The sequence below is a fragment of the Schistocerca americana genome, chromosome X (assembly GCF_021461395.2).
Source record: "Schistocerca americana isolate TAMUIC-IGC-003095 chromosome X, iqSchAmer2.1, whole genome shotgun sequence".
Classification (NCBI taxonomy): domain Eukaryota; kingdom Metazoa; phylum Arthropoda; class Insecta; order Orthoptera; family Acrididae; genus Schistocerca; species Schistocerca americana.
Genome location: NC_060130.1, coordinates 542,736,663 through 542,762,411, shown reverse-complemented (window position 1 = coordinate 542,762,411; position 25,749 = coordinate 542,736,663). Strand labels below are relative to the sequence as shown.

Genomic DNA, 25,749 nt, shown 5'->3' with positions numbered 1-25,749 from the left:
GCGGGACAATGCGTTTCTGCCTCCTGGACCCTCGAAAGTACCTGCTGGCGTTCCCTTTGGCATTCTTCTCTCAGCGCTTGGAAATTCCTAACTAGCTGTTCTTCACTCTCTTTCGATTCTGCATCGTGACTCTGCTTGCCCTGTTCTAAGGCTTGCAGACGGTCATCGATTTGTTCAAATGTACGGCCTAATTCTATCATAATATCGCTTTTTATTTCACTTGCCAGATTGTTTATTCTTTGTGAGATATCATCGGACACTCTCTGCATCGACTTGTCGACTTTATTTGTCTGCTGGATTAGTTTTTCGTCTATTTGTTTGCCTAGCTCGCGGATTGATTTTTCAGATTTCTGTGTCATTTGTTCGCCTAGCTCACGGATCGATTTTTCAGATTTCTGCGTCATTTGTTCGCCTAGCTCGTGGATAGATTTTTCAGATTTCCGCGTCATTTGTTCGCCTAGCTCTCGTTTTCTTTATTTTGTTGCAATAAGGCTTTCATGAGTTCTGCCAAATCAATTTGGTTAGTTGGAGGCAAATTAACTTCTGGCTGTGATGTGAGCCCGTTCGTCCTGTTTTGCATTTCCTCTGAAGTATTCCCCAATGCATTTTCGGAACCGTCTGACGCGTTAATAATCGAAATCAAATTACCCCCTTGGTCCATGTTGCTTAAGTTGTTGGACCGCCTACTTTTAGCTTGGTTACGTGTCTGCATTAGTTCAATTTATACCCAGTACGCAACACACTAATCAGAATAAACGCATCCCCCAAAAATTACGACAGCCACACGAAAGGTACCCAACCTAGTATGCACTTTTTCACACGCAAAACAAATTTATATCTTTGATCGAAGTCAGTGCAATTTACAAGCGAGAAAAAAACACATACATATAAAACAAACAAATATAGAAAACAGAACAAGACAAACAACACAACGCCGCTCAACAACGCTGTGAATCTTTTGAAAGTCTGCTCAGAAACAACGCAGAAGTTGTTTGAGCGCTGTAGGGAAAAAAATTAAGATTATACAACGCTCGCAATCTAACGTTTCAGAGACTCCAGAGTCTAGCGGAATCACAGAACAGGGTCACCATGTGTAACGTTGTTGGTTTAATTTTCTATGAAAGCGGTGCTGATAGGCAATAAAAGCGGGTTAAAAGCTGTGAGCTGTCTGGGGAAGTTAACCTTGCATTACTGCGCAACTGTTTCACCAGGTATCCAGTCTAGCTCACCAAATTCCCAACCAGACTAACATTAATTATAATCTTTTAATAGTCATACGACAACCGGTGATATATATATATATATAAAGAGCATTTAAATAAAAAGAAATAAATCAGTTTATATTTGGACATTTACTTTAACATTGATCATTGAAATTTCAGCACATTAAACTTGTTTCATAACTAAACTGGTGCCTTATTTAGGATTGTGAAAATGTGAGTTTGTAATCTTACAGAACACATCAAATATGGAGCCAAGATTGGGAGACTGCATACAACACTGCATTCATAAAACAACACACAAAGAACGTTGAAACATATGCAAGAGGAAATTAACCACAACCAACCGATTCAATTTTCACCCAAAGAAGTTACGTTCATAGCGCAATCCTGTCCGTCATGTAATTACCACACACTAGTATACTAAATTCATACTAACTCTCTGTGAAATCTTCCCAAAAAGAATAGCTGAGGGCTACTTTGATGATTACACCACATGCTTCACGTGGTCAACTTGGTTTACACAAAGAGTGTAACTCCACAATAATTTTGATAATTAAAATAAATTAGATCGAAAAGCAATTTACAAAAGAAAAACCTTGAACTGATTACTAACGTCTTACTATTAACCTGATGGGTCAAACAATTGTATAAGCCCGTGGTACTGGTCTCGCAAAGTACACCCCACGTGGGTTGAACATAAGGAAAAGTTGCTATATTGGAAAATATTGTCAAGACGAGTCGTTATAATCTAACGCACATTCGCATTTAAGATTGATGATCTTAGTTAGAGTTACTGATCAACACGTGGTTCCATTTTACTCACAAAGTAGTGACAAAGCAACTACCGGAATATATTCTGAACTTCACACTCGAATTACACTGCGTTGCAATTTAAGATAACATTAGATACTTTAGAGCTAAACCTGAAATAAAGGTGATTAAATTTTCAGATAGGCTGAACTTAAGAAATCCATTGTCCTACGGACTTAGCTGGAGATCTTACCACTTCAGTCGCTCGCCGCGGACAGACTGCCGTGGTCCCTTCCTGAGGGTGGCTCACAAATACAAACGGAAGTGGCCAGAGAGGCAGCTTCCTATACCAACATGACAAGGGACGGACAGGACCATACTAAGAATAGAAACCTCTCTGCTTTTAGAAAGCGTAGCTACCTGTTCCGACGTTGGTCCTACTGTTCTCTAGCAGACAGGCTTGTCTGCTACCCTCAAGCATGCAACTAGAAATACATTTGCTCATTCATCCTCTCACACAGAAGGGAAAGGGGATGACGGTATCTTATCATATACAGTATATAAAAGAAAGCGGATGTAGGTTCCGTATGAGATTGTGTGACATATAAACTGTGTTTTAAAGTGTAGTAGTGTGACCGATCGTTCTTGTTCATGTGTAAAAGTAACACGTTCCACTACTCAGTCTCCTCCCAGATAGTCAGAAACGCCACAGTAAATTTAGAAGAGGAATTTATGCCGTAAATGACAACAGATTTAAGAAATTAACATGAAAGGAATCCAACAGAGACCTTTCACCGTGACAGTGGCTACCAGCTGGAAATTGTGTGGAACCCTATCGCCTCCATATTCGCTATAGCGGCAACCCACCGGACAGCTGAGTCCCCCTGTTCCAGTGGCGATGGCGCTCCTGCCGGGTAGTGTAGTACGTCTGTCAATTGATTTTGATGCATGTGCGGAATACTCACAGCGCGCTATGTATTGCGGAACGGAGGACATCTTCCACAGTCTTCGGTGGCTCACCTAAGGATGACTGCCAAGCACCCAGCTTAAATATCGTGGATTGTATTGAACGAAGGCCAGATGCAAGCCATGTTTGAACATGAAATACGCAAGGAAAATTTTAACATTCACTTTAAACTGATTGTAAATCGCATTCTGCAGCAGTAAGTGCCGAATAAGTGGATTAATAACAAAGTTCGGAAAATGCTGAGGAAACAGATTGTAGCACTTTAAATCCAAAAAAGAATACATAAATGACGACACAAAAAGTTAGTTTAAATTGGTGCTTCCATAAAATTATAGATGCTTCTACCGTCATGCGTCAGCGAAAGACCTTACCTAGAACCCTAGAAAATTCTGGTTGAACGTGTAAATCACTAAGCTGGTGAAAGGCTCCTATTCAGTCACATGTCGACTAGTCTGGTGTGACAATAGAAGACAGTAAAAGGAAAGGTGAAGCTTCAAATTCCGTGTTTAAAAAGCTTTCACGCAGTAGTATTGCACAAACACACCATCGTTCGAATGTCGCACAGACCGCCGAATGAAGGCCATAGAAATAGGCATCACTAGTCAAGCAATTCTCCAGGTGCGGATGGAATCTCGGTTCGGTATTACAGACAGTACTCTATAGCATTGGCGCGCTACTTACCATTTATTACGTAACTCTCGCTCAGTGAAAAGCCCCAAGCGACCGGAAAAAGCGCAAGTGACTCCTGTTTATAAGCAGGCCAAAATAACGGACACGCAAAGTTACGGGCAATATTCTTAACATAGAGTCTCTGCAGAATTCTTGAGCATACTATAAGTTCAAATATAGTAAATTTTCTTGATACAGAAAAACTTCTGTTCAAAAATCACAACGGATTTAGGAAACAAACTGCTATACGAGATTCAGCTTATCTTTTTCTGAAACGATATCTTGTGAACCGTGTATGAAGGGCAACAGGCACATTCCATATTCCTGTATTCCCGAGAAGCGTTTTACGCGCTGCCTCACTACAGACTATTAACGAAGTTTCGAGCAGACGGAATAGGTACTCACATTTGTGAGTGGCTCGAACACCTTAAATAATGGAACTCAGTACGTTGTCTCGGACGGCGAGTATTCATCAGAGACAAAGGTATCGTCAAGAATGTGTCAGTAAAGCGTAATAGGACCGTTTTTATCATCTATATGCATAAACGTCCTCACGGATAAGCGACTGTTTGCTTATTATCCTATAGTGTACAGGAAAGTGTCGTCGAAATATAGCTCGTCTATAAAGGATACCACGAATAGAACTCTTGTGCAACACATTCCTGAGTAATGCTCGAATGTTTGGGATACTCATCAGGTCGAATTAAACGAAGACATTGAAGCAATTCAGAGGCATCCTGCTAGATTTGTTACCTGTACGTTCGATCAGCGCTAGTGTCTTTGGAGATTCTCAGTGAAACCAAACGGAAATCCTTAAGGGGAAGGGCACATCTTTCTGCTTTATGGAACGACACATGGGGTGTGCGAGAATTAAAAAAATTTTGAACTGAGAAGTGAACATTCCCAGGTGTCAATAAAAGATCTTGATGAAACTTGACGGGTATGTAGAGGGATCAAAAAAATGTAATAAGTATTTTTTGTTTTTTTCCTAATTTCACTTTTAAGGGGTGAAACACCTCAAAAAGTAATGTGACATATTAGGTTTAGAAGGAATATTTTCAAAACCATTAAATATAAAAATGTGCTTAGGGAAAAGGTCAGGATGTAGTTACTGTATAAACACCTTTCGTAATAATTTAAAGTTTTGCAAAATATCCCACAACCACTAATTAATTTTGCAAAAGTGAAAACTTTTGTTACAACATAAATGAAAGAAGCTTTCACGCCATTTCCATCCATGACTAATAAAGTTGGCTTCTGAGATGCCATTTTTGGAACGTAAGCTGCACATAATGTGCTGTCGGAGTATTTTCAATATACCTGATTAGAATATCTGAACGTTCACTATTATTCAGTTTATTTGTTTTACTTTTTTATGTTTTAAATTGACCACGTTCTAAATCCATGTTCATGTTGTTTGTTATTTTAGCTTAGCGTTTCAGATACTTACAGTTTGTTAATTGAAAATAAATAATAATAAATTATGATACAAAATCGTTACAATAATTATAATGTCTCAAAAAATACTTAAAATATAACATCTTTTTGTACCACGAACATAAAATGAACGATATTTCGTCACATAAGACACACGACGGACAACACAATATAAAACAAAATTCTGCAGGATCCTCAAATTTTGGCGGGCGTTCCTTAAATATCTTGATTTGTGCTAGGCATATTCAGCACACAGGAAAATTTCAGCGAAGGGAATTGACTATTTACTAGTGACTGCAGCTTGATCATATTGTTTCTCATGTGAAGACTGATATCATAATCATTCAGCAAAACTACATCTGAAAATATCCTTACTAAGTTATTCCAACATCGAAAGTCGTATACCTCCAGCGGCTGTACCTGTCCCGTCTGGTCATTTGCTCTCACCACATGACCCAGTCTCTTGTCATCTGATATGACACTCAAAACGGTTCTTTCACACTGACCATCCCAAGAATCTAACAATAATAGAAATTTTTCTAACTTACTGGGATAGAATATCTTTTGACGTGATCAGACGTTAGTTTACCAGATTTAGATGCCGTCACAAAAATGTTTGGAGCTGCAAAAGAGATTCTCTAATTCTCAGTCAAAACTGTCCATTATTTATTTATTTATTTTATTTATGCATTTATTTTACCTGGCAAGATTAGGGCCTTCAGGCCCTCTCTTACACCTAACCAGGCATACTCAGATTCAACAAATTTCAGAGTCTACAGAAAATTAGGACATATAACATGTTATACAGTATTAATGTTAAAGAAAAAAATAGAGATTATAAAAGTAGTACAATGATAATTATAACAATCAAAAAATAATTATAACAATCAAGAATAATAAAAATAAAAAAAATAATAATAATAATAATAATAATAATGACTATGTAAGTTTTTTAACGATTAAAATGGGAGGAGGGGGTAAACAATTTGCCATTTGCAGAGACTGTAGGATGAATCGTGTAACACTGAGTAATTGATGACAGCAACGGATTCAGTTCAATTCTCTTTGTACCCCTTTGGAACAAAGTGCATCCAGAGCGCAACTGCGAGCTGAATCCGCTTTGATCAGAGTTGTACACACTTTCAGCCCCCAAAAGTCTGATGTGCTCCTTACCTTCACTAAAAGTCGTAAAACGACGTCGTAGAGATAATTTTTATGTTTATCTAGTGCCTTCTTATACACTTTGTCACTTCACGACATACAATTCTGTGCTCTTTTTTAAAACTCAATACTCATTTGGGGTTTGCCTTGAAATTATTTAATTTTACTTTCCTGATCATATGCTAGGCGGACTTTTGAAGATTAGTGTAATGGATAATCAGTTGATGAGCCACAACTTCCGATAATTTTTGTAAAGTCCAGCAGTGGATTACCTACATCTTGAGACGTTTCGAGTCGTAGTGAAGAACATACTTTCTCCAGCTGTGCCACTGAAGTAACTTTGCGATATTTAGGCTTCACGGATGAAAGCGATTTTTCCCCTGCTTTCCACTTTTCCAAAATTCATTGGAAGATATCTTGTATTCGAAATCTAATCCGGTTTCTGTAGAAAGAATTCTGCCAGGCATAAAGGACGCCTCATGAACTCCAGATACGCGATCATTTTCAATCGTTGCCATATCATAGAGCTTTGCTTTATGAAACCATTGCCCATTATCTTGTTCCACAATAGTCGGTTGTCCATCCATGGTGTCACAAATCAATGCTAAAATGGTGTCCTTCAGTTACAGTTCCTGCGAATTTAGAGGATCACCCGCCGCTATTTGAGACTCTTACTGAAGTCTGTTTTATACTGAGTTGTCCGTCGTGTGTATCATGCGAAAAATTTCGTTCACTGTATGTGTAAGTTATGTTTTAATCATTTCTATACTGATCATTGTTATGATACGAAATCATCACAATAACGATGAGTTATTTATTTTTCCAATTAACAAAATACATGTATGTGAAATGATTAAAAAACATGATTTTAAAACCTAAAAATAATGTCAATTTAAAATATAAATCAGAAGTAAGTAAAACAAGTAATTAGAATAATAATGATCGTTTAGATGTTTTAAACTCTTATGTTGATAATACTCCGACAGCACACTGCGTACGACTTATTTTTCAAAAATCGCATTTCTGAAACAATCTTTATTACATATAGAGGGATATGCTGTGAAAATTTCTTTGATTTATGTTGTAACAAAAGTTATCATTTAAATTGTATATACAGTTTTCAAGAATGTTAATTAATTTCAACTTTAATCTGAAACACATTTCCTACAATTAATAGTTTTGAAGATGTTCCCTCTAAACTTCATATCCCACATTACCTTTTGGGGAATGTGTTACCCCTTAAAAGTGAAAATTGGCAAAAATGGAAAAATACCTATTGCAGTTTTTGACCCCTTTACGTCACACCAAGTTTCATCAAAATCATTTATTTCCACCTGGGAATGTTCCTTTGTCACTATGAATGCAACGCGAAGAAAGTTCACTCTCTATAATCGGAATAACGGTATGCCTTAGAAACTACAGAGCTATACGTCACATACGTCGCCCGTTACTCATCGCAAGGTGACTTGCGTCATATAAACACAGATGTATCACGACCAATTAGAATTCAGTTAGAAATTAAGATGTAAATTCCTCTCGTTATGCTGAAATAACGAATTCCAATTGTAATAAATAACAAACTGTACAGAAGGGTGCAGTGTGATATACCTAGAGATGTTGAGGCCATGAAGATTTGGAGCAATATCTTCCAAGAAGCGTGATGGCCAACTTGTGTAACATTCCTGCTGGGATTGAATTATCATAGTTGCTCGTGTCTGGAACTTTTGAGTCTTCCAGTGGTAAAAAGATAAACATAAGAAGGCTTTACTATGTAAAACGTCAGTTTCCGATTAGTTTCAATGTCACTAGAACACATTTTTCGCAAAATGATAACTTTACACTTCCCATGCACATAGAATTTGGACAGTACAAAGGAAATGAGATTTGAAAACAAAAATATAACCAATTTTTATTTGTTTTTCTACCCTAGCTTACTGCAATTAATTAAAAGGAATTTTACACCAGACGCATTTCGCTGTTATTTGCAAAGTAATCTTCTGTGGTCATTTCGGAAGTATGGACACATACGTTCGTACGTTTTGGTCGTTACAGATTAAAAACAGTATTTCTTCGTGAAGTTGGCGTCAAATATACTTAATGTTTCCTCCCCTTGTCACATATTCGGTAATCCATTGCTTTTTCTTTCGTTGTTCAGATCTAAAGAAACTTAGCTGTAGAGATACACTAGGCTGTTTTTGCCTTCTTTGGAGGACTTTCTCTACGCTACATTGGCGTTACATCCACTTCACCTCATTCTAGAAAGAGAACTGCAGGTATATGTGTTCGCACTCTGCACAGTATTGCAGTGTTTGTGTTTTTCATTTGTTGTGTGTGTGTGTGTGTGTGTGTGTGTGTGTGTGTGTGTGTGTTCATAAATATGATTGCTATGGTTCCAGACACTAGGGAACCCATTGGTAACCCTTGTAGAACAGATCATATTTAACAAAATAGTGAAAAATAGGTACAGCATCCTACACTGGATTGGATACGTGGATGACATTTTTGTCTAATAGATGATCCAAGCACTCACACTGACTAGCTACATACAGACATAAACACTGTTCACGATAAGATACATTTTACAATCGAAAAAGAGCAGCACAATAGATATTTAAATTTCTTTGACATTATCATGAATATTCATAACAAACAACACACGTTTAACACATGTCGAAAACTGACAACAACAGATACAATTATTATTCACCAGACATCGCAGCACCCGAGCTCTCAAAAGCAGGTAGCATTTAGGCATATACTCCACAGACTGAACACGGTACCATTAGACACAGATATCTATCAAAAAGAAAAGAATACCATAGTGCAAATATCCACAAACGATCGATGCAAAGAAAACTTAGTAACAAAGCTGCACGATACAATCAAGAAAGAGAAAAGAGAAAATACCTAGCTATCATCTACACAGTGACAGAATCCCTCACAAACAAAAAAGGCATAAATATAGCCCACCAAACTAACAGTTCAACATCAAAGTACTTTCCTAAAACAACAGGAAAAACTAATCTTTATCAGAAATCAGGAACATATCAGCTGAAATGTATGAATGTGATAGATGATACATAGGTCAAACCAAGAGGACACATGACACCAGATACAAAGAACATTTAAGAGGAGGACAAGTTATTCAACTGCTGCGGAATATTTACAACGCCAACAACATAAAATTACTACCAGAGAGAGAAACATTGAAACCGTAAGGAGAAACAACTACAAAAAAGACTTCACCCTAAAAGAAAAATACCACATTCAAAAAACCATAACAGAAAAGAAACAGCTCATAAATGATCACATAAACCTGGCAAACCACACACTCTTTAAACTAACAGCCCACTTAATATATCATTAAATATATGCATATAGCCAGAAGCCCCATTTACCATTACCATCTCCTTCCAGTTGCTTGTTATCATTATCCTCCGAAAATTCGAGCCACAACTCTCACGCAGCTCTCATTCCCATCACTCACATCCCTGCTGAACGTATAAGACATGTTCACTAATTTGCACTAACTCTCTCTCTCTCTCTCTCTCTCTCTCTCTCTCTCTCTCTCTCTCTCTCTCTCTCTCTCTCTCACACACACACACACACACACACACACACACACATTACATTTTTTTTTTTAATCACAGTTTGACAACCTACACGAGAAACAAATGAACGGATATAAACTGCCGGCCGATGTGACAGAGTGGTTCTAGACGCTTCAGACTGGAACCGCGCTGCTCCTACGGTCGCAGGTTCCAATTCTGCCTCGGGCATGGATGTGTGTGACATCCTTAGGTTAGTTAGGTTTAAGTAGTTCTAAGCCTAGGGGACTGATGACCTCAGATGTTAAGTCCCATAGTGCTTAGAGCCATTTGAACAAACATAAACACTGTAATACTGTGCTGAGTGCGGACAGATGCAACTGTAGTTATATTTCTAAAGTGAGCTGAAGTGTGCCAATGTAGCGTAAGAGAAAATGTTTACAAAGAATGTCCAACGAGGACATTCAAAACTACCTGTCAGACCAGGGGTAACGACTGTACATCGAGACGTGAAAAGGGTTGACAAGGGCTTGGTACCGACTCTGTTTGACAGAGTTCAACTGCCATCGAACATTAAAGCGGGATATGAGATAATTTCAAAAAATGGTTCAAATGGCTCTGAGCACTATGGGACTTAACATCTATGGTCATCAGTCCCCTAGAACTTAGAACTACTTAAACCTAACTAACCTAAGGACATCACACAACACCCAGCCATCACGAGGCAGAGAAAATCCCTGACCCCGCCGGGAATCGAACCCGGGAACCCGGGCGTGGGAAGCGAGAACGCTACCGCACGACCACGAGATGCGGGCAGATAATTTCATTTCGCCCGTACATCCCCAACCCTACACGTTGCTATCGATGTCAGCGGTTTAATCATACAAGCCAGTCGTGTTCCAATCCGGCCAAATGCGTTACATGTGGAAGGGATGCCCACGTGGGTGATTGTCCACCTCCATCCCCTAGTTGCATCAACTTTATGGGCTTCCACGTTGCTTCCTCTAGAGATTGCCCTATTTTCAAGGATGAACGAATTATTCAGGAAATCCGAGTGAAGGAAAATGTGTCTACATTTGCTGCTTGTAAGTTATTCGCCAGTCGAAAGCCCACTGTGCCCCCAGACGGTAAATATAGCTCTGTACTGGCATCTCCTCGTCCTACTAAGAAGGTAGCCACGCAGACTTGCGATCTCACCTTTAGTGCCACGGTCGTCAGATCGGCCAGCCCAAAGATCGCCTGTTCAACCTCCTTACTGTCACCTGCTCACTCTAAAGCTCACCCTTCGTCAGCTCCTGCTAAAACCTCGGGTCCCAAAATCGGACGCCCGGACTTCCAAAAAAAGAGCCTACTGGCGAAGATTTTTTTTAGATACACCGACTTCACAACCATCGAATCCTCCATCTCAACGTCCTGCTTCCAAGAAGGCTCATAAGAAACAAAGTTCCTCTCCTCTTCCGCCACGGCGTGTCTCATCTACAGCGCCACCTGGCGGTAACCGCCCTTGGCCATCTTCCGTGTCGCCGAGACGCATCGCTGCCGGCCTATTCACCGGCCGACCGCTGGCGGCAGGAGCTGCCCCCGAACAGCCTATGGATCAGGGTCTTCTGCCTTTGGCAGTGTGGTGTCACCGCCAGACACCACACTTACTAGGTGGTAGCTTTTAAATCGGCCGCGGTCCGTTAGTATACGTCGGACCCGCGTGTCACCACTATCAGTGATTGCAGACCGAGCGCCGCCACACGGCAGGTCTAGAGAGACTTCCTAGCACTCGCCCCAGTTGTACAACCGACTTTGCTAGCGATGGTTCACTGACAAAATACTCTCTCATTTGCCGAGACGATAGTTAGCATAGCCTTCAGCTACGTCAATTGCTACGACCGAGCAAGGCGCCATTACCAGTTGCTATTGATACTGAATCATGTACCGTCAAGAGCGACATTCACCATTAATGGATTAAAGTTATGTATTCCACCAGCTACGTCCGTTTTTTCTAAATTCTAATTTCCTTGTCCTGTTCCAGACCTCACGCCAGCCTGCGTGAGCTAAAACGCGTGCCTTTCGGCTTCCTCTAGTAACATGGTGTTGGCTCTCCTGCCAACCACAACAGGCAGAATGCCATTCCACGCTGTCGGAGTTGACAGCAACTGTGGTGAGATTCTTCCCTTTTCTGTCCACCCTATGTTACTTATCCATTGGAATATCCGCCGAATTCGAGCCAATCGGGATAAAATGTCGATGCTCTTACGATCCTACTCCCCGGTCGTCTTCTGTCTTCAGGAAACAAAGCTACGTCCTCACGATCGCTTTGTTTTCCTCCATTTCCAATCAGTCCGGTTTGATCTCCCCTCTGTTGATGTCACTCCAGCACACGGGTACTTATGATTCTTCTCCATAATACTGTCTATTATCACCCAATCCCCTTAATCAGTCCCTTCCAAGCTGCTTTTGTCCGTCTTTCCCTTTCTGGATCCGTCTTCTCTCTTAGTACCGTATACATTCCAACGTCCACACCGATGGCAAGAGCTGATCTCCTTAATCTCCTTGGTCAGCTCCCGCCCCCCCCCCCCACCTCTATTTTCTGGGTGGGGGCTTCAATGCCCACCACCCGGTTTGGGGATCTCCGCGTCCTTTTCCACGAGGCTCTCTATTGATTGACCTCTTCTACCAAGCGGATCTTGTTTGCCTCAACACTGGGGAACCTACATTTTTGTCTTTTTCCACGTCAAATTTCTCTCATTTAGACCTTTCGTTCGGTACTGTTGAGCTAGCACGGCGCTTTGAATGGTTCGCTCTTGCTGATACACACTCGAGTTACCATTTTCCATGCGTCCTTCGATTACAGCCACAACTGTCATCTATGTCCCAAGCCGAATGGACACTTTTCTCCTTTCTAGCGACATTCGATGATCGTCACTTTCCTAGTATCGACGATCAGGCCACTCATGTTACGGAAGTTATTCTTACAGCAGCGGAACGTTCAATACCTCATACCTCCCCTATGCCCCGGCGCACCTCAGTTCCTTGGTGGAACGAGGCGTGCCGTGACACAATACGTGAGCGGAGACATGCTCTTCGCGTTTTTCGCCACCATCCTACGTTGGCCAACTGTATCCGCTATAAGCAGTTACGCGCGTGATACTGTCGCATCATCCGCGATAGCAAGAAGGCAAGCTGGGACTTCTGTACCAGATCCTTTAACACCTCCACTCCCTCATCGGTACCGAGCGAGGTGGCGCAGTGGTTAGACACTGGACTCGCATTCGGGAGGACGACGGTTCAATCCCGCGTCCGGCCATCCTGATTTAGGTTTTCCGTGATTTCCCTAAATCGCTCCAGGCAAATGCCGGGATGGTTCCTTTCAAAGGGCACGGCCGACTTCCTTCCCCGTCCTTCCCTAATCCGATGAGACCGATGACCTCGCTGTCTGGTCTCCTTCCCCCAAAAACCACCACCACCACCCTCATCGGTAGTTTGAAGTCGAATTCGACAGTTATCCGCCATGTCTAATTTCTCCCCGATCTCTGGGCTCACTGTCGCGTATGATACCTTCGTGGACCCAGACGCAATTTCTAACGTATTGGGTCAACACTTTCCCGAGATTTCGAGCTCTTCAAATTACCCGCCAGCTTTTCTCCCGAAGAAACGAGCAGCGGAAGTACGACCACTTGCTTTCTCCTCTCAAGATAGCGAAAGCTATAATACTGTTTTCTCCATGCGGGAACTCCAACACGCACTCTCTTCCTCTCGCTCTTCTGCCCCAGGACCGCGTGACATCCACGTCCAAATGTTGCTGCATTTATCATACCGTAGTCTGCGTTACTTCATTCGCCTTTATAATCGAATTTGGCCAGACAGTACTTCTCCCAGAAGACGGCGGGAAGGTATAGTCATTCCTGTTCCGAAATCTGAAAAGGACAAACATCTTCCCTCTAGCTATGGCCCCGTCTCTCTCACGAGTAGTGGATGTAAGATTTTGGAGCGTATTGTGAATTGCCGTTTTGTTTGGTGGCTGGAGTCCCTCAACCAAAAAGTTGCCTAATGCGCTTTGTGAAAGCATCGTTCTGCAGTTGACCTTCTTTTTGCTCTCTCCACTTATATTATGAACAATTTTCTCAGGAAACGCCAGATGGTAGCGATATTTTTTGATTTGGAGAGAGCATACGATACCTGTTGGAGGACTGGCATCCTCCGCACACTGTTTTCTTGGGTCTTTCGAGGTCGGCTACCCCTTTTTATTCGTGAATTTATGACAGAGCGCACATTTAAGGTGCGGGTTAACACTACTCTCTCCCAAGAAAACGGGGTGCCTCAGGGCTCCGTGCTAGTGTTGTACTGTTTGCGTCGCCATAAATCCGATTATGGATTGTCTCCTTCCCGATGTCTCGGGCTCCCCCTTTGTCGACTATTTTGCGATCTATTATAGCTCTCAACGGACCAGTCTTCTTGAACGACGTCTTCAAGGATGTCTCGATCGCCTCTACTCACGGAGCATCGAAACCGGCTTCCGCTTTTCTTCCAGTAAGACGGTCTGGGTAAATTTTTGGCATCGTACGGAGTTTCCTCCGTCTTCCCTACATCTAGGCCCTGTCGACCTTCCGTTCGCGGACGTCGCTAAATTCTTGGGAGTGATGTTTGACAGAAAACTGTGCTGGTCTCCCACGCTTCATGTACCTCAACTCCCTCCGTGTTCTAAGTGGTACCTTCTAGGGAGCAGACCGAGTGGTCCTCCTCCGCCTATATCGCGCCTTAGTGCGTTCGAAATTGGACTATGGGAGCATAGTTTACTCCTCTGCACGACCGTCTATTCTTCGGCGTCTCAAATCTGTCCACCTCCGTGAATTGCGTCTAGCGTCTGGAGCTTTTTACACCAGCCCCGTGGAGAGCCTTTATGCTGAGACTGCTGAACCTCCGCTGTCCAATCGGCGAGCTGTCCTTCTGAGTCGTTACGTTGGTCATCTGTCTTCCATGCCTGCTCATCCGGCCCATGCCCTTTTTTCGACGCCTCCTTGGAGTTAGGATATGCAGGCCGCCCTTCCTCTCTATTACCACCGGGAGTTCGCTTCCGTCAACTGCTACGTTCTCTTTCCTTCCACTTTCCTAAAACTTTCTTGACAACTGGGAATACAGTGGCACCATGGCCTCTCCCCCGGACCTGCCTGCTCCGTGACCCTTATCAGTTTCCCAAGGATGGTACCCCCCCCCCCCCCCCTCGTTTATCGTCGTTTATTTACTACTTTATCCGCACAAATGGAGCATGCCACATTTATTTGCACTGACAGCTCAAAATCAACATTTGGTGTTGGGAGTGCCTATATTGTTGGCGACACTACTAATAGATTTCGGCTTCCCGACCAGTGTTCGGTTTTTACTGCTGAGCTTTACGCTGTTCTCCAGGTTGTACAATACATCCGTCGCCATAAGAGGCTACAGTATATTATATGCTTGGATTCGCTCAGCTCTCTCCTCAGCATCCAAGCTCTTTATCCTGTCCACCCTCTGGTCCACCGGACTCAGGACTGCCTACGCTTGCTCCACTTGGGGGGCGTCTCTGTGGCATTCCTCTGGATCCCAGGGCACGTTGGGATCCGCGGAAACGAGGCAGCCGATATAGCGGCAAAGGCTGCAGTCTCTTCTCCCCGGCCCACTGTTCGCATGGTTCCCTTAGCCGATCTACAGAGCGTTTTACGTCGTCGTGTTGCTCTTTTATGGCACGCACATTGGTCTACATTTTCCGATAATAAATCACGGAAGGTGACACCCCCTTCCCTGTGCTTGGACCTCTTCCTCCCAATCTCGTCGTCAGGAGGATGTAATTTTAACTAGACTCCGCATAGGGCGCTCTCTCTTTAGCCATCGACATCTTTTAGGTGGCGATCCTTCCCCGCTTTGTCTCCACTGCTCTCAACCGTGGACGGTGAGACTCCTTTTACTTCAGTGCCCCTATTTTAATCCGCTACGCACCCGTTTACAACTGTCACCTGATATAACTTCCCTTTTAGCAGATGGCACGCGCTCAGCCGATCGCGTCCTCGAATTGATCAGTGTCAGTGAGATGACATCGGTCATTTGAAGCCCCCTTCAATGGTAGTATTTTAGATTTCCTTCTGTTTTTAGTTTCCCTCCTTTTTGAGTTTCGAACCAATTGCTGCTGATTTCCCATTCGGTTTTTTACCCTTTCCTAAGCCACAGAACGGGCGCTTATGACCGCAGCAGTTTTGCGCCCAAAAAGCATAACAAAAAATTACGGAAACGCCATAAGTAAATTGGACGCCAACTTTATAAAGAAATACTTTTTTAATCTATAACCATCAAAATGTACAAACATATGTATCAATATTTTCAGAACGACCACAGAAGGTGCTATGTAAATAAAGGCGAAGAACGGCTGGTGAAAAATTCTCTTTATTTAATTGCAGTAATCTTAAGAAGGAGAAACGAACAATAATTAATTTTAACAGCTGCATCGGAAAATGGTTTTGCAAACAGAAATGTAACGTATAGAATAAGCAGACAGCTCTCGAATAACACTTTTGTGTGAAAGAGAATGTTAATCAATTATCCTTCTTGTCGTGTGCAGGGCTCTGTTGGTGCTGCTGGTGCAGCTGATGGTGGCGTTCGCTCAAGAGGGCGGAGAACTGGATTATGAGTATCGGCTACCCACAAACGTGAAACCCAGCCACTACGAGATTCGCCTGAGGCCGTATTTCGACCCGGTTCTCGACGGCGACAATTTCGCCACTTTTGATGGCCAGGTCATCGTCAAGTTGGATGTGCTAGAGCCTACTGACGAGCTTCGTCTGCACAGCCTCGACATGATCATCAACAGCTTCAAGGTCAGTACTCTTGCCTCAATAAGTGAGATAGGTAAGAAAGTTCCATTGTACAAGATGACGTGTAATGCTCTCTGAGCACCCTTATGGACAGGTTCCATGGCTCTCTAGAGGGTCTCTAACGTTTCCAGTGACCGAGTATTAATAAATAACAAGTTCGGTTCTTTTGGATGGACACAACCACTCGAAAAGAAGTACTCGGTTTCTTGTAGCAGTCCAAGGAAGAGTAGATTTCGGCAGTTCGTCGACGCTGATTTGAGAAAAGCATGGAGCACTAGTTGGAATAAATAGCCGTAGCTCGTTGAATCGTTCCTTCATTTACCTGTAGTGATTTAGATAAGCCGTGGAAAGAATTCACCCGCATAGCTGGAGTGAGATTTGCTTCGAAATAACGGTGGATAGCCTTACCCTCTCCGTCACCTCGTCCGGCCCTTCGCTCTTGTCTAGTTTTTAAATAAGTGGCTCATCTCATTCTGTACGTACTCATATAACTTCATGTCTTTTATCTTCTATATTCGGCCCAAATAGAACACTCATCTGTCTTCATGGATAAAAGTATGTTATAGCATATTCTGGATGTTATACAGAGTGAACATTAATAAAACCGACAAACTGCTGGGGCAGATTTCTGACTGGAAATGGAGGAAAAATGGTCGTATGAACATATGTGCATGCAGTGACAAGAAGTCATCCCGGAACACAGTACAGAGCTGCAGCGTATCGACGTCGCAACAGATGTTCAAAGTGGTCTCCATGGGATGCAGTGCACGCGCTCGCACGTCGAATCATGGATTGCCGCACTCTTTAGCACATTCCGGCTTCTATCCGAATAGCACCACTGACGTCGTGAACACACTGTTGAAGAGTCTGCAAATCAGGAACTTGTTTAGCATACAAAATGCTTTCCAGATGCTCCCAGAGGTAAAAATCAGTGGGGTTTATGTCCGGTGATCTAGCAGCCCACACTACAGCGCCTCCGTGTCCTATCCAACGTCGGAGAGGATGATGAGGCTTCGTCGAAATGTAATCCGGAAGTGGGGCGATTCTCCGTCATGCAAAACCAGCATTACCTGTCGTATTGCCAAAGGCACTTTCTCAAGCAGCCCACGCATGAAGTCTAGGTAGGTTTCTCCAGTGAGGTGTTGTGGAATAATAACCGGTCGAGGTTTGTGGTCGCCAAGAATCCCCGCCCACTCACTGATGCTAAACCGATACTGATGAAACCACTCAACTATTACCCGGGGATTGTCTGTAGGCCATAGACGACGATTATGCAGATTGATGAGGCCATTTCTGGTAAGGGCTGCTTCGACAGTACACAGGACTGATGACAGAATCCCATAATTCTGATAGTTGGTGCAAAAACCACCGACAAAATCCTTCTTGTAGAGGGAAATCCGTTGTTGATAATCCTTGCACACATTGTAAGTGATAGGGGTAGTAGCGGTTATCATACTGGATACACATAATAGTACTTTGGCTTACACCGCGTTTGTGACCACTTACCTGTAGCTTGTACTAGGGTTCGTCGCAATAACCTGTAGAACCCAGTCCTCCATATCTGGTACACACACAATCCACCGCCTCCCTGCAAGTTCGTCTTTCTGAGAGGATCAATGATCAGACACAGCAAAAATGGCTTGAAACATTGTGTGATGTAGTTGGGGGTCTGTGTGGGTAACTGTTTTGATATAGCCGTGCTGCCTGTCGACCGTTCCCATCTGTTTGAGCGAGCACAACTACCACGGCGGCGTGTTCCCGACATGAATATCGGACCATTCTGCTGCTTACAGTACGATGCGCCAATCACACAACCTGCAACACACAAGGAACACACAAAAGTGGTCAGAGAAACTTTCATTCGTCAGCGCCATTAACTGTGGCAATAATGCATTTTTGGACACATGCTCATTGGACCTTTTTTCCTCGATTTCCACTTAAGAAACGGTACCTGCAATTTGTCGGTTTTTATTCATGTTCACCCTGTATTTAAAATTTTGTACCCCTTGTTTCAGCCATCATGCTTAAGTCTGGCAGCTTCACAATCAGTTGAATCTAGTGGGTCATCACCTGTGTAAAGAAATATGTAAATTCGCAGCTGTATGGGTAATTCATACCCGTGTGATAGCATTCACCAGGCGATATGTCTTTCGAATACACGAGACTGAAAGAACTTTCATAAATATTTGACAGACAAGGAAAGTGAAGATACGTTGATACAGCTAACCTGCACATCCGTTCCTCTAACAAGAACCCAAGAAGAAAGATAAGTTTCTTGTAACCTAGAAAGCATCGTATTCGATCCTATCCACATGGGTGGATCAAGCTGTGAATTGGTAAACTGGTTAACTAAGGTTGATCATGGAGGCGTGAGGGAACATAGAAAAGCTAAAATTTTATTCGATAGCTGAAGTATATCATACGCTGAAGATTTACATTTACTTAACAAATAAATGTCATGCACTGAAAACAGTGGAATAGGTTAACTAGCATTTCTAATCAAGTTTCACGGGTTAACAAAGAAATCGAAGGTCAGTAAATTAATGTCTTTTGGCGTTTAGCAAGAACAAATGTGTGTCGAGATGCCCTAGAGAAAGAGACAGAGAGAGAGAATTGCTAGTAATGAATAACAAGCGTCAGTGGATCAGCTGCCGAAACACTTGCAAGGAAGTGCACCTGAAAAACAGTGAAACTGATGCAGTACTATTTAGTAGTTAAGAATGCTGGCTAACACCGGAAATTGACAGCAATGAGATTCTTGCGTTAACCATAAGTGTGTGTCGAAAGAACAGACTAGTGAGAAATGAATGTGGTGTATTTGTCAAAGTAGACAACAAACTAAAATTCACCAAGAAAGAAACTGGAAGATTCACTGTCAATGGAGGACGAAAACTTAAAATTGTATCTTTTTATCGACCGCCAGATTCACCTCTAGATGTAACCGAAAACTTTGGAAAAAATATCAGTTCGCCCCTACGTATGATCTCCAACCATACTTCCATAATTGGAGGAGGCTAAAATCATACAATAATCGATCTGGATAGTTTCAGTTTTGTAAGAGATGGGCATGGCAAGACATCCTACGCAATATTATTACAATACATCTCTAAAAATAACTAGAACATATAGTCCGGAAACTTACTCAATGCAAATGCAACGTGCGTCTTGAAAGTTCGGTGAATGGTCTCAGAAAATAAATAAAACAAGAACTACAAAGAAAATACACTGATAAGCCAAAACATTACGTCCACTGCCCACCACGACGTTGGATGCTGCCAGGTGGCGTTGCGGGCATGTGACGCGGTAACAAAAATATGTAAGCGTAGCAGACACAGACGGGGGATCACCCTAGCGAAGATATGGGCTGAAAATCGGGAAATCCACTGAGATAAGCGACTTTGACAGAGGACAGATTATTATTACCCAGAGCCTGAGAACGAATATCTAGAAAACGGCGAAGCTGGTTCTATGTTCGTCTTGAGCACCTATGGAAAGAGAGAGCAGCACAGTGAAACTACCACTAGGCACTATGGTTGGATGTCCACGAATCTTCACAGAAGGTGGGGTTCGGAGGCTTGTTTGCTCTGTAAAGTTGGATAGATGGTCATCTGTGGCATCTTTGCCGGAAGAGAACAACGCTGGTGCACGCACAAGTGTTTCGGAGCACACCGTTTGTCGTACATTCTTGAAGGTAGAGCTCCGCAGTAGACCATCCCTACGTGTTCACATGTTGACCCAACGACATCGTCAGTTACAATTGCAGTGGGCACGGGATCATGGGGATTTGACCGTCGATTAATGGAAACGTGTCGGCTCTCCGGGTAACTCACATTTTTGCTACACTCGGTCGATAGTTGTCTCCACAAACGACGTCATCGAGGTGACCGGCGGCTCGAAACGTGCACCGCGCCACGGACGCAGGCTGGTGGAAACAGTATTATGCTATGGGAGACATGCTCCTGCGCTTACGTGGGACCTGTGGTAGTAATCGAAGACACGCAGACAGCTGGTAACCACCTGGATCCCTTCATGCTTGATGTCTCCCCGAAGGCGATGTCATCATTAAGCAGTATAATTGTCCATGTCTCGGAGCCAGAACTGCGCTACAGTGGTTTGAGGAACATTATGGTGAACTCACGTTTATGTCTCTGCTACTAAATTCGCCAGATGTAAATCTTATGAACGCATGTGGATCACTATAGGGCGCTATCACCGCGCACGCAATTTAGCGGCCCGTTATTTACGCGAATTACATGAGCTGTGCGTAGACATCTAATGCCCCATACCTCCACAAACCTACCACCAACTGTCGCACGGTCTAAGGCGCCTTGTCACGGTCCGTGCGGCTCCACCGATCGAAGGTTCGAGTCCTTCCTCGGGCATTGGTGTGTGTGTTGTCCTTAGCATAACTTAGTTTAAGTTGGATTAAGTAGTGTGTAGGCTTAGGGACCGATGGCCTAAGTAGTTTGGTCCCATAAGACCTCACCACAACAAATTCCAAAATTCCAAACTGTCAGACCCCAGATACGCAGAATAAGTAATGTATTTCGTTCAAAATACGGACAAACAGGCTATTAAGCAGGTGGTCATAATGTTTCGGCTCATTAGTGTACCTTAACCATTAGGTACATCACATCTCTGCCATAGCATGTAAAGCTGTTGGAAACCGTCAGTAAACGATTCGCATGGAATCGCTCGAAGCACCCTGATCACGCCTTGTTGGATATCCGTATCATTACAGGAAATGAGAAGTGCTTCTACCAATACCATCCGGAGGCCAAGCGACAGCCAGTGGCACAGTATTCATCGTCTTCCCTGCCTCCCAAAAATGTAGACTGGTAAAATTAAAGATTGATACGAGTTTGAGCGCCTCTTTCGACAGAAAGGGCTTGATCCATCATGTATTTCTACCGAGGGAGACGGGGAAGGCTATCAACACGTAGCCACTGACTGTCGCTTGGTCTGCGGATCGTTTTGGCAGCACCTGGTCTCTTTTCCTGTAATGATGCAGATAGCCAACAACGTTTGACCACGGTTCGTCGAACGATTCCGCAAGAAACGCTTGCTGACTGTTCCCTACAGCTTTACAACCGATGGGAGAAGTGTGTCGAAGCTAATCGCAATTGCTTTGAAGGCCAGTAAAGTATTTTGTTTCCATCTCGTGTTCCCTTTATTTTCTGAGACCATTCACGTAATTTTTCCAGACGCACCTTGTATATTAAACCTGGTGTCAACAAATACACCTGACCTCTTTGAGACTGTCCTCACTGAAACTGGTATCAGTGACCATGCGACAGTTTTAGTAACAATGATAACTAAAGTTCTAAGGGCAGCTAACATAACGAGAATATTTATATGTTCAGAAAGGTAGATAAAGACGTAATCGTGCTCTACCTCAAACTGAAACTCAGAATTGTTACGTCTAGGCAGGATCATGTAGAAGAATTGTCCCTCAAGTTTGAAAGATCGGTTGACTGTGCATTGGACAGATATGTATCTAGTATAGCAGTTCGTGATGGAAGAAACCCTCCTAGAAATACAGTCGCTGTAAAAAGAAAAAAAAACTTCTTGAGAAACGATGACTACAGTATAACAGGTGCGAAACAAATAATTGGTAGAGAAATGACGAATGAAATTCGTTTGGCTATCTAGAGAGCAATGCGTAAAGCCCAAATTACTATAGTAGCAGACACTTACCGAAAGGTATGTTACGAAACCAAAAGAAATTCTGGTCCTATGTAAAGGCTGTCTGTGGCAGCAAAGTTAGTATCCAGAAAATCATGGAACTGAAACTGAGGGTAAAAAATCAAGACAAGAAATAATTATCTCCGTCTTCAAATGTTAATTCACTAAAGAAGATTTGTGCACCATCTATCCAGAAAGTTCGGAGACTGGTTTTATTCCTGGAGTATAGACGACGTCAGCGCAGTTACTATGGTGTCAGCTTGAACTAACAACTGCCAGCAACATGATGTGTTGTTTATTCGACCAGTCAGTTGTTAGCAGCCAGTGTTAAAGCGTGTGTCAACATTGTATTTTCACAAATCGCAGTAGAGCAACGAGCAGTGATTCGATTTCACGTTTTAATCGGTAAAACGACCACGGATACATCTGAGTACGTGACAAAGGCTTACGACGATATTTATTTAAATCTTCAGTGGTTGAAACGTGTTAAAGGAGACCAGGTATCGCTCGAGGGCAACGAGAGATCAGGGCTGCACACCTAAAGTTCATCCGAGGGGAACATTGAGAAAATTCACGATCTTTTGGAAGCTGACCGGTATCGCTCATGCAGAGCTACCGCGGAATAACCAAATATATCTAAATAAAGTGTTCAAGACAGTCTCTGGAGTGTTTTGAAGACGAGAAAAGCGTGTGCAAAGATTGTTCCGCATACCTTGACTCCCCAACAAAAACGTCGCGAGGATGCCTTTCGCTACTTGACTGAACTGAAAACACAGACAGTTCTCTTCTGAAAATAATGTTCACAGGTGACTAGACTTGGTGTTATCAACATAAACCTAACACAAAACGACAAAAGCAGAATGGGTTTCTGACGGTTCACCGAGAGCGAAGAAGGTGCGAATGACGAAATCGAAAGTGAAGACAATGCTCATTGCCTTTTCTGATGCTTATGGCACTACAAAAAAAAAAAAAGAAAAAAAAATCCCGCCGACACCACTTTAAATTCCCAATATTATCTGGGTGTCATGGATTATTTGTCCCTTATTTTTATCTGCTGTACTCAACAAACTAAAGCATAAACGCCATTTAGTGTGCATTGTATTAATAAAAATTGCGGGGTCTTGCCACTCGTTGCTTATAGGGTGCCTAAAGGATGTTGCATTGCCTAAAGGATGTTGCATTCTCGGAATGCTATACAACAATTCAAACAAATAACATTAGTAGTTTTATTTCTAGAAAGCAGTTGACAATACTTAACTTTGAGATTCACAAGTAGTAGTCGCAAACGAGGAGCAACTTGCAATATAATTTAGAGTCCTTGATGTGTGAAATGTTCAAGTAAGTTGACACACGTCACTGATAACTAACGTCCGCGATCCGGTGCCGGTCTGCGCCCCGAGGCTGGCAGGACCGGCGCTTATATTTACTTCTTCCAGGTGTCGCTCTTGGCGCGGCGCGGTCTAATTCCGTGCACCATCGGCCGGCGTTTCCTCACCGCCTTTTCTGTTCTTGCGCTCCGCATCTTCGTTCCGGCGCTTGTGTTTACGCCAGAACAAAAGTGAATCGCATCTTATCTACATCTACATAAACACTCCACAAGCCACCGTATGGTCCGTGGCTGAGTGTAACCTGTACCACTACTAGTCATTTTGTTCCTGCTCCACTCGCAAATGAAGCGAGGGAGAAACGACTGTCAGTATACCGCCGTATGAGCCGTAATCCCTCTAATTTTATCTTCATGGTCCTTACGCGAAATGTGCGTTGGCTGCAGTAGAATCGTTCTGCAGTTAGCCTCAAATGCTGGTTCTCTAAATTATCTAAATAGTGCTCATCGAAAAGAACGTCGCCTTCCATCCAGTAATTCCTTTTTGAGTTCCAGAAGCATCTCCGTAATACTTGCGTGTTATTCGAACGGTAACAAATCTAGCAGCCCGCATATGAATTGCGTCGATGTATTTCTTCAATATGACCTGGTACGGATCCCAAATACTCTAAAGCACACTCTCAGATACACAAATCGTTATAGTAACGGGGTACAAGAAAGGAGCTCCATCGAGAATGCGGTGGTATATGATCAGGCTAAAGAAGATACACGCATCAAAAAAAGTTTTGCATCACTCCGGTTCCCAGAACTCCTGAAGATCGACGTATCATAGAGACGCTCCCGTTCACTGTGCAGAGATGTCACTAAACCCGCCCAAAGACGTGAAAACCGTGCATGAGCAGCGCTTATTGGACGGAGGGGATCCTACAGCCGATCAGTTCAGTCATACGACCAGGAAGGAGGTACACGGCTCGTGTTGTCTGTAGTTCAACCATGCCTAGACGGTCAATACGGCGGTTCGGTTACGTACGCATTGTTACTTTGTGCCAGGAAGTGCTCTCAAAAAGGGGAGTGTCCAGGCGTCTCGGAGGGAACCAAAGCCATTTTGTTCGGACATGGAGGAGATACAGAGAGAAAGGAACTGTAGATAACACGCCTCGGTCAGGCCGCCCAAGGGCTACTACTGCAGTGGATGACCACCACCTACCGATTACGGCTTGGAGCTACCCTGACAGCAACGCCACCATGTTGAATAATGCTTTTCGTGCAGTCACAGGACGTAGTGTTACGATTCAAACTGTGCGCAATAGTCTGCATGATGCGCAGCTTCACTCTCGACGTCCATGGCGAGGTCCATCTTTGCAACCACGACACCAAGCAGCGCGGTATAGATGGGCCCAACAACATGCTGAATGGACCGCTCAGGATTGGCATCACGTTCTCTTCACCGATGAGTCTCGCATATGCCTTCAACCAGACAATCGTGGGAGACGTTTTTGGAGGCAACACCTATCAGGCTGAACGTCTTAGACACACTGTCCAGTCTGGAGCCGCGCGACCGCTACGGTCGCAGGTTCGAATCCTGCCTCGGGCATGGATGTGTGTGAAGTCCTTAGGTTAGTTAGGTTTAAGTAGTTCTAAGTTCTAGAGGACTGATGACCTCAGATGTTAAGTCCCATTAGTGCTCAGAGCCATTTGAACCATTTGAACACACTGTTCAGCGAGTGCGGCATGGTTCCCTGATGCTTTGGGTGGTATTATGTGGGGCCGACGTACGCCGCTGGTGATCATGGAAGGCGCCATAAAGACCGTACGATACGTGAATGCTATCCTCCGACCGATAGTGCAGCCATATTGGCAGCATATTGACGAGGCATTGGTCTTCATGGACGACAATTCGCGCTCCCATCGTGCACATCTTGTGAATGACTTCCTTCAGGATAACGACGTAACCCACCAACCACTCTGAGTGATCTACGCCGAATCGCCATTGAGGAGTGGGACAATGTAGACCAACAGTGCCTTGATGAACTTGTGGATACTATGCCACGACGAATACAGGTATGCATCAATGCAAGAGGATGTGCTACTGGGTATTAGAGGTATTAGCCGGCCAGTGTGGCTGAGCGGTACTAGGCGCGTCAGTCTGGAA

The 25,749-nt window shown here is 43.3% G+C and overlaps 1 protein-coding gene across 1 annotated transcript in view; it reads left to right on the top strand.

Annotated features, from left to right (window-relative positions):
• Positions 1 to 25,749, top strand: part of LOC124555252 (aminopeptidase M1-C-like) — a 476,812-nt gene that overhangs the window by 161,034 nt on the left and 290,029 nt on the right. Inside the window, exon 2 of the mRNA XM_047129117.1 lies at positions 16,336 to 16,591. Within this exon, the coding sequence (XP_046985073.1) occupies positions 16,336 to 16,591 (256 nt within the window). The remainder of the gene's footprint in view (positions 1 to 16,335; positions 16,592 to 25,749) is intronic.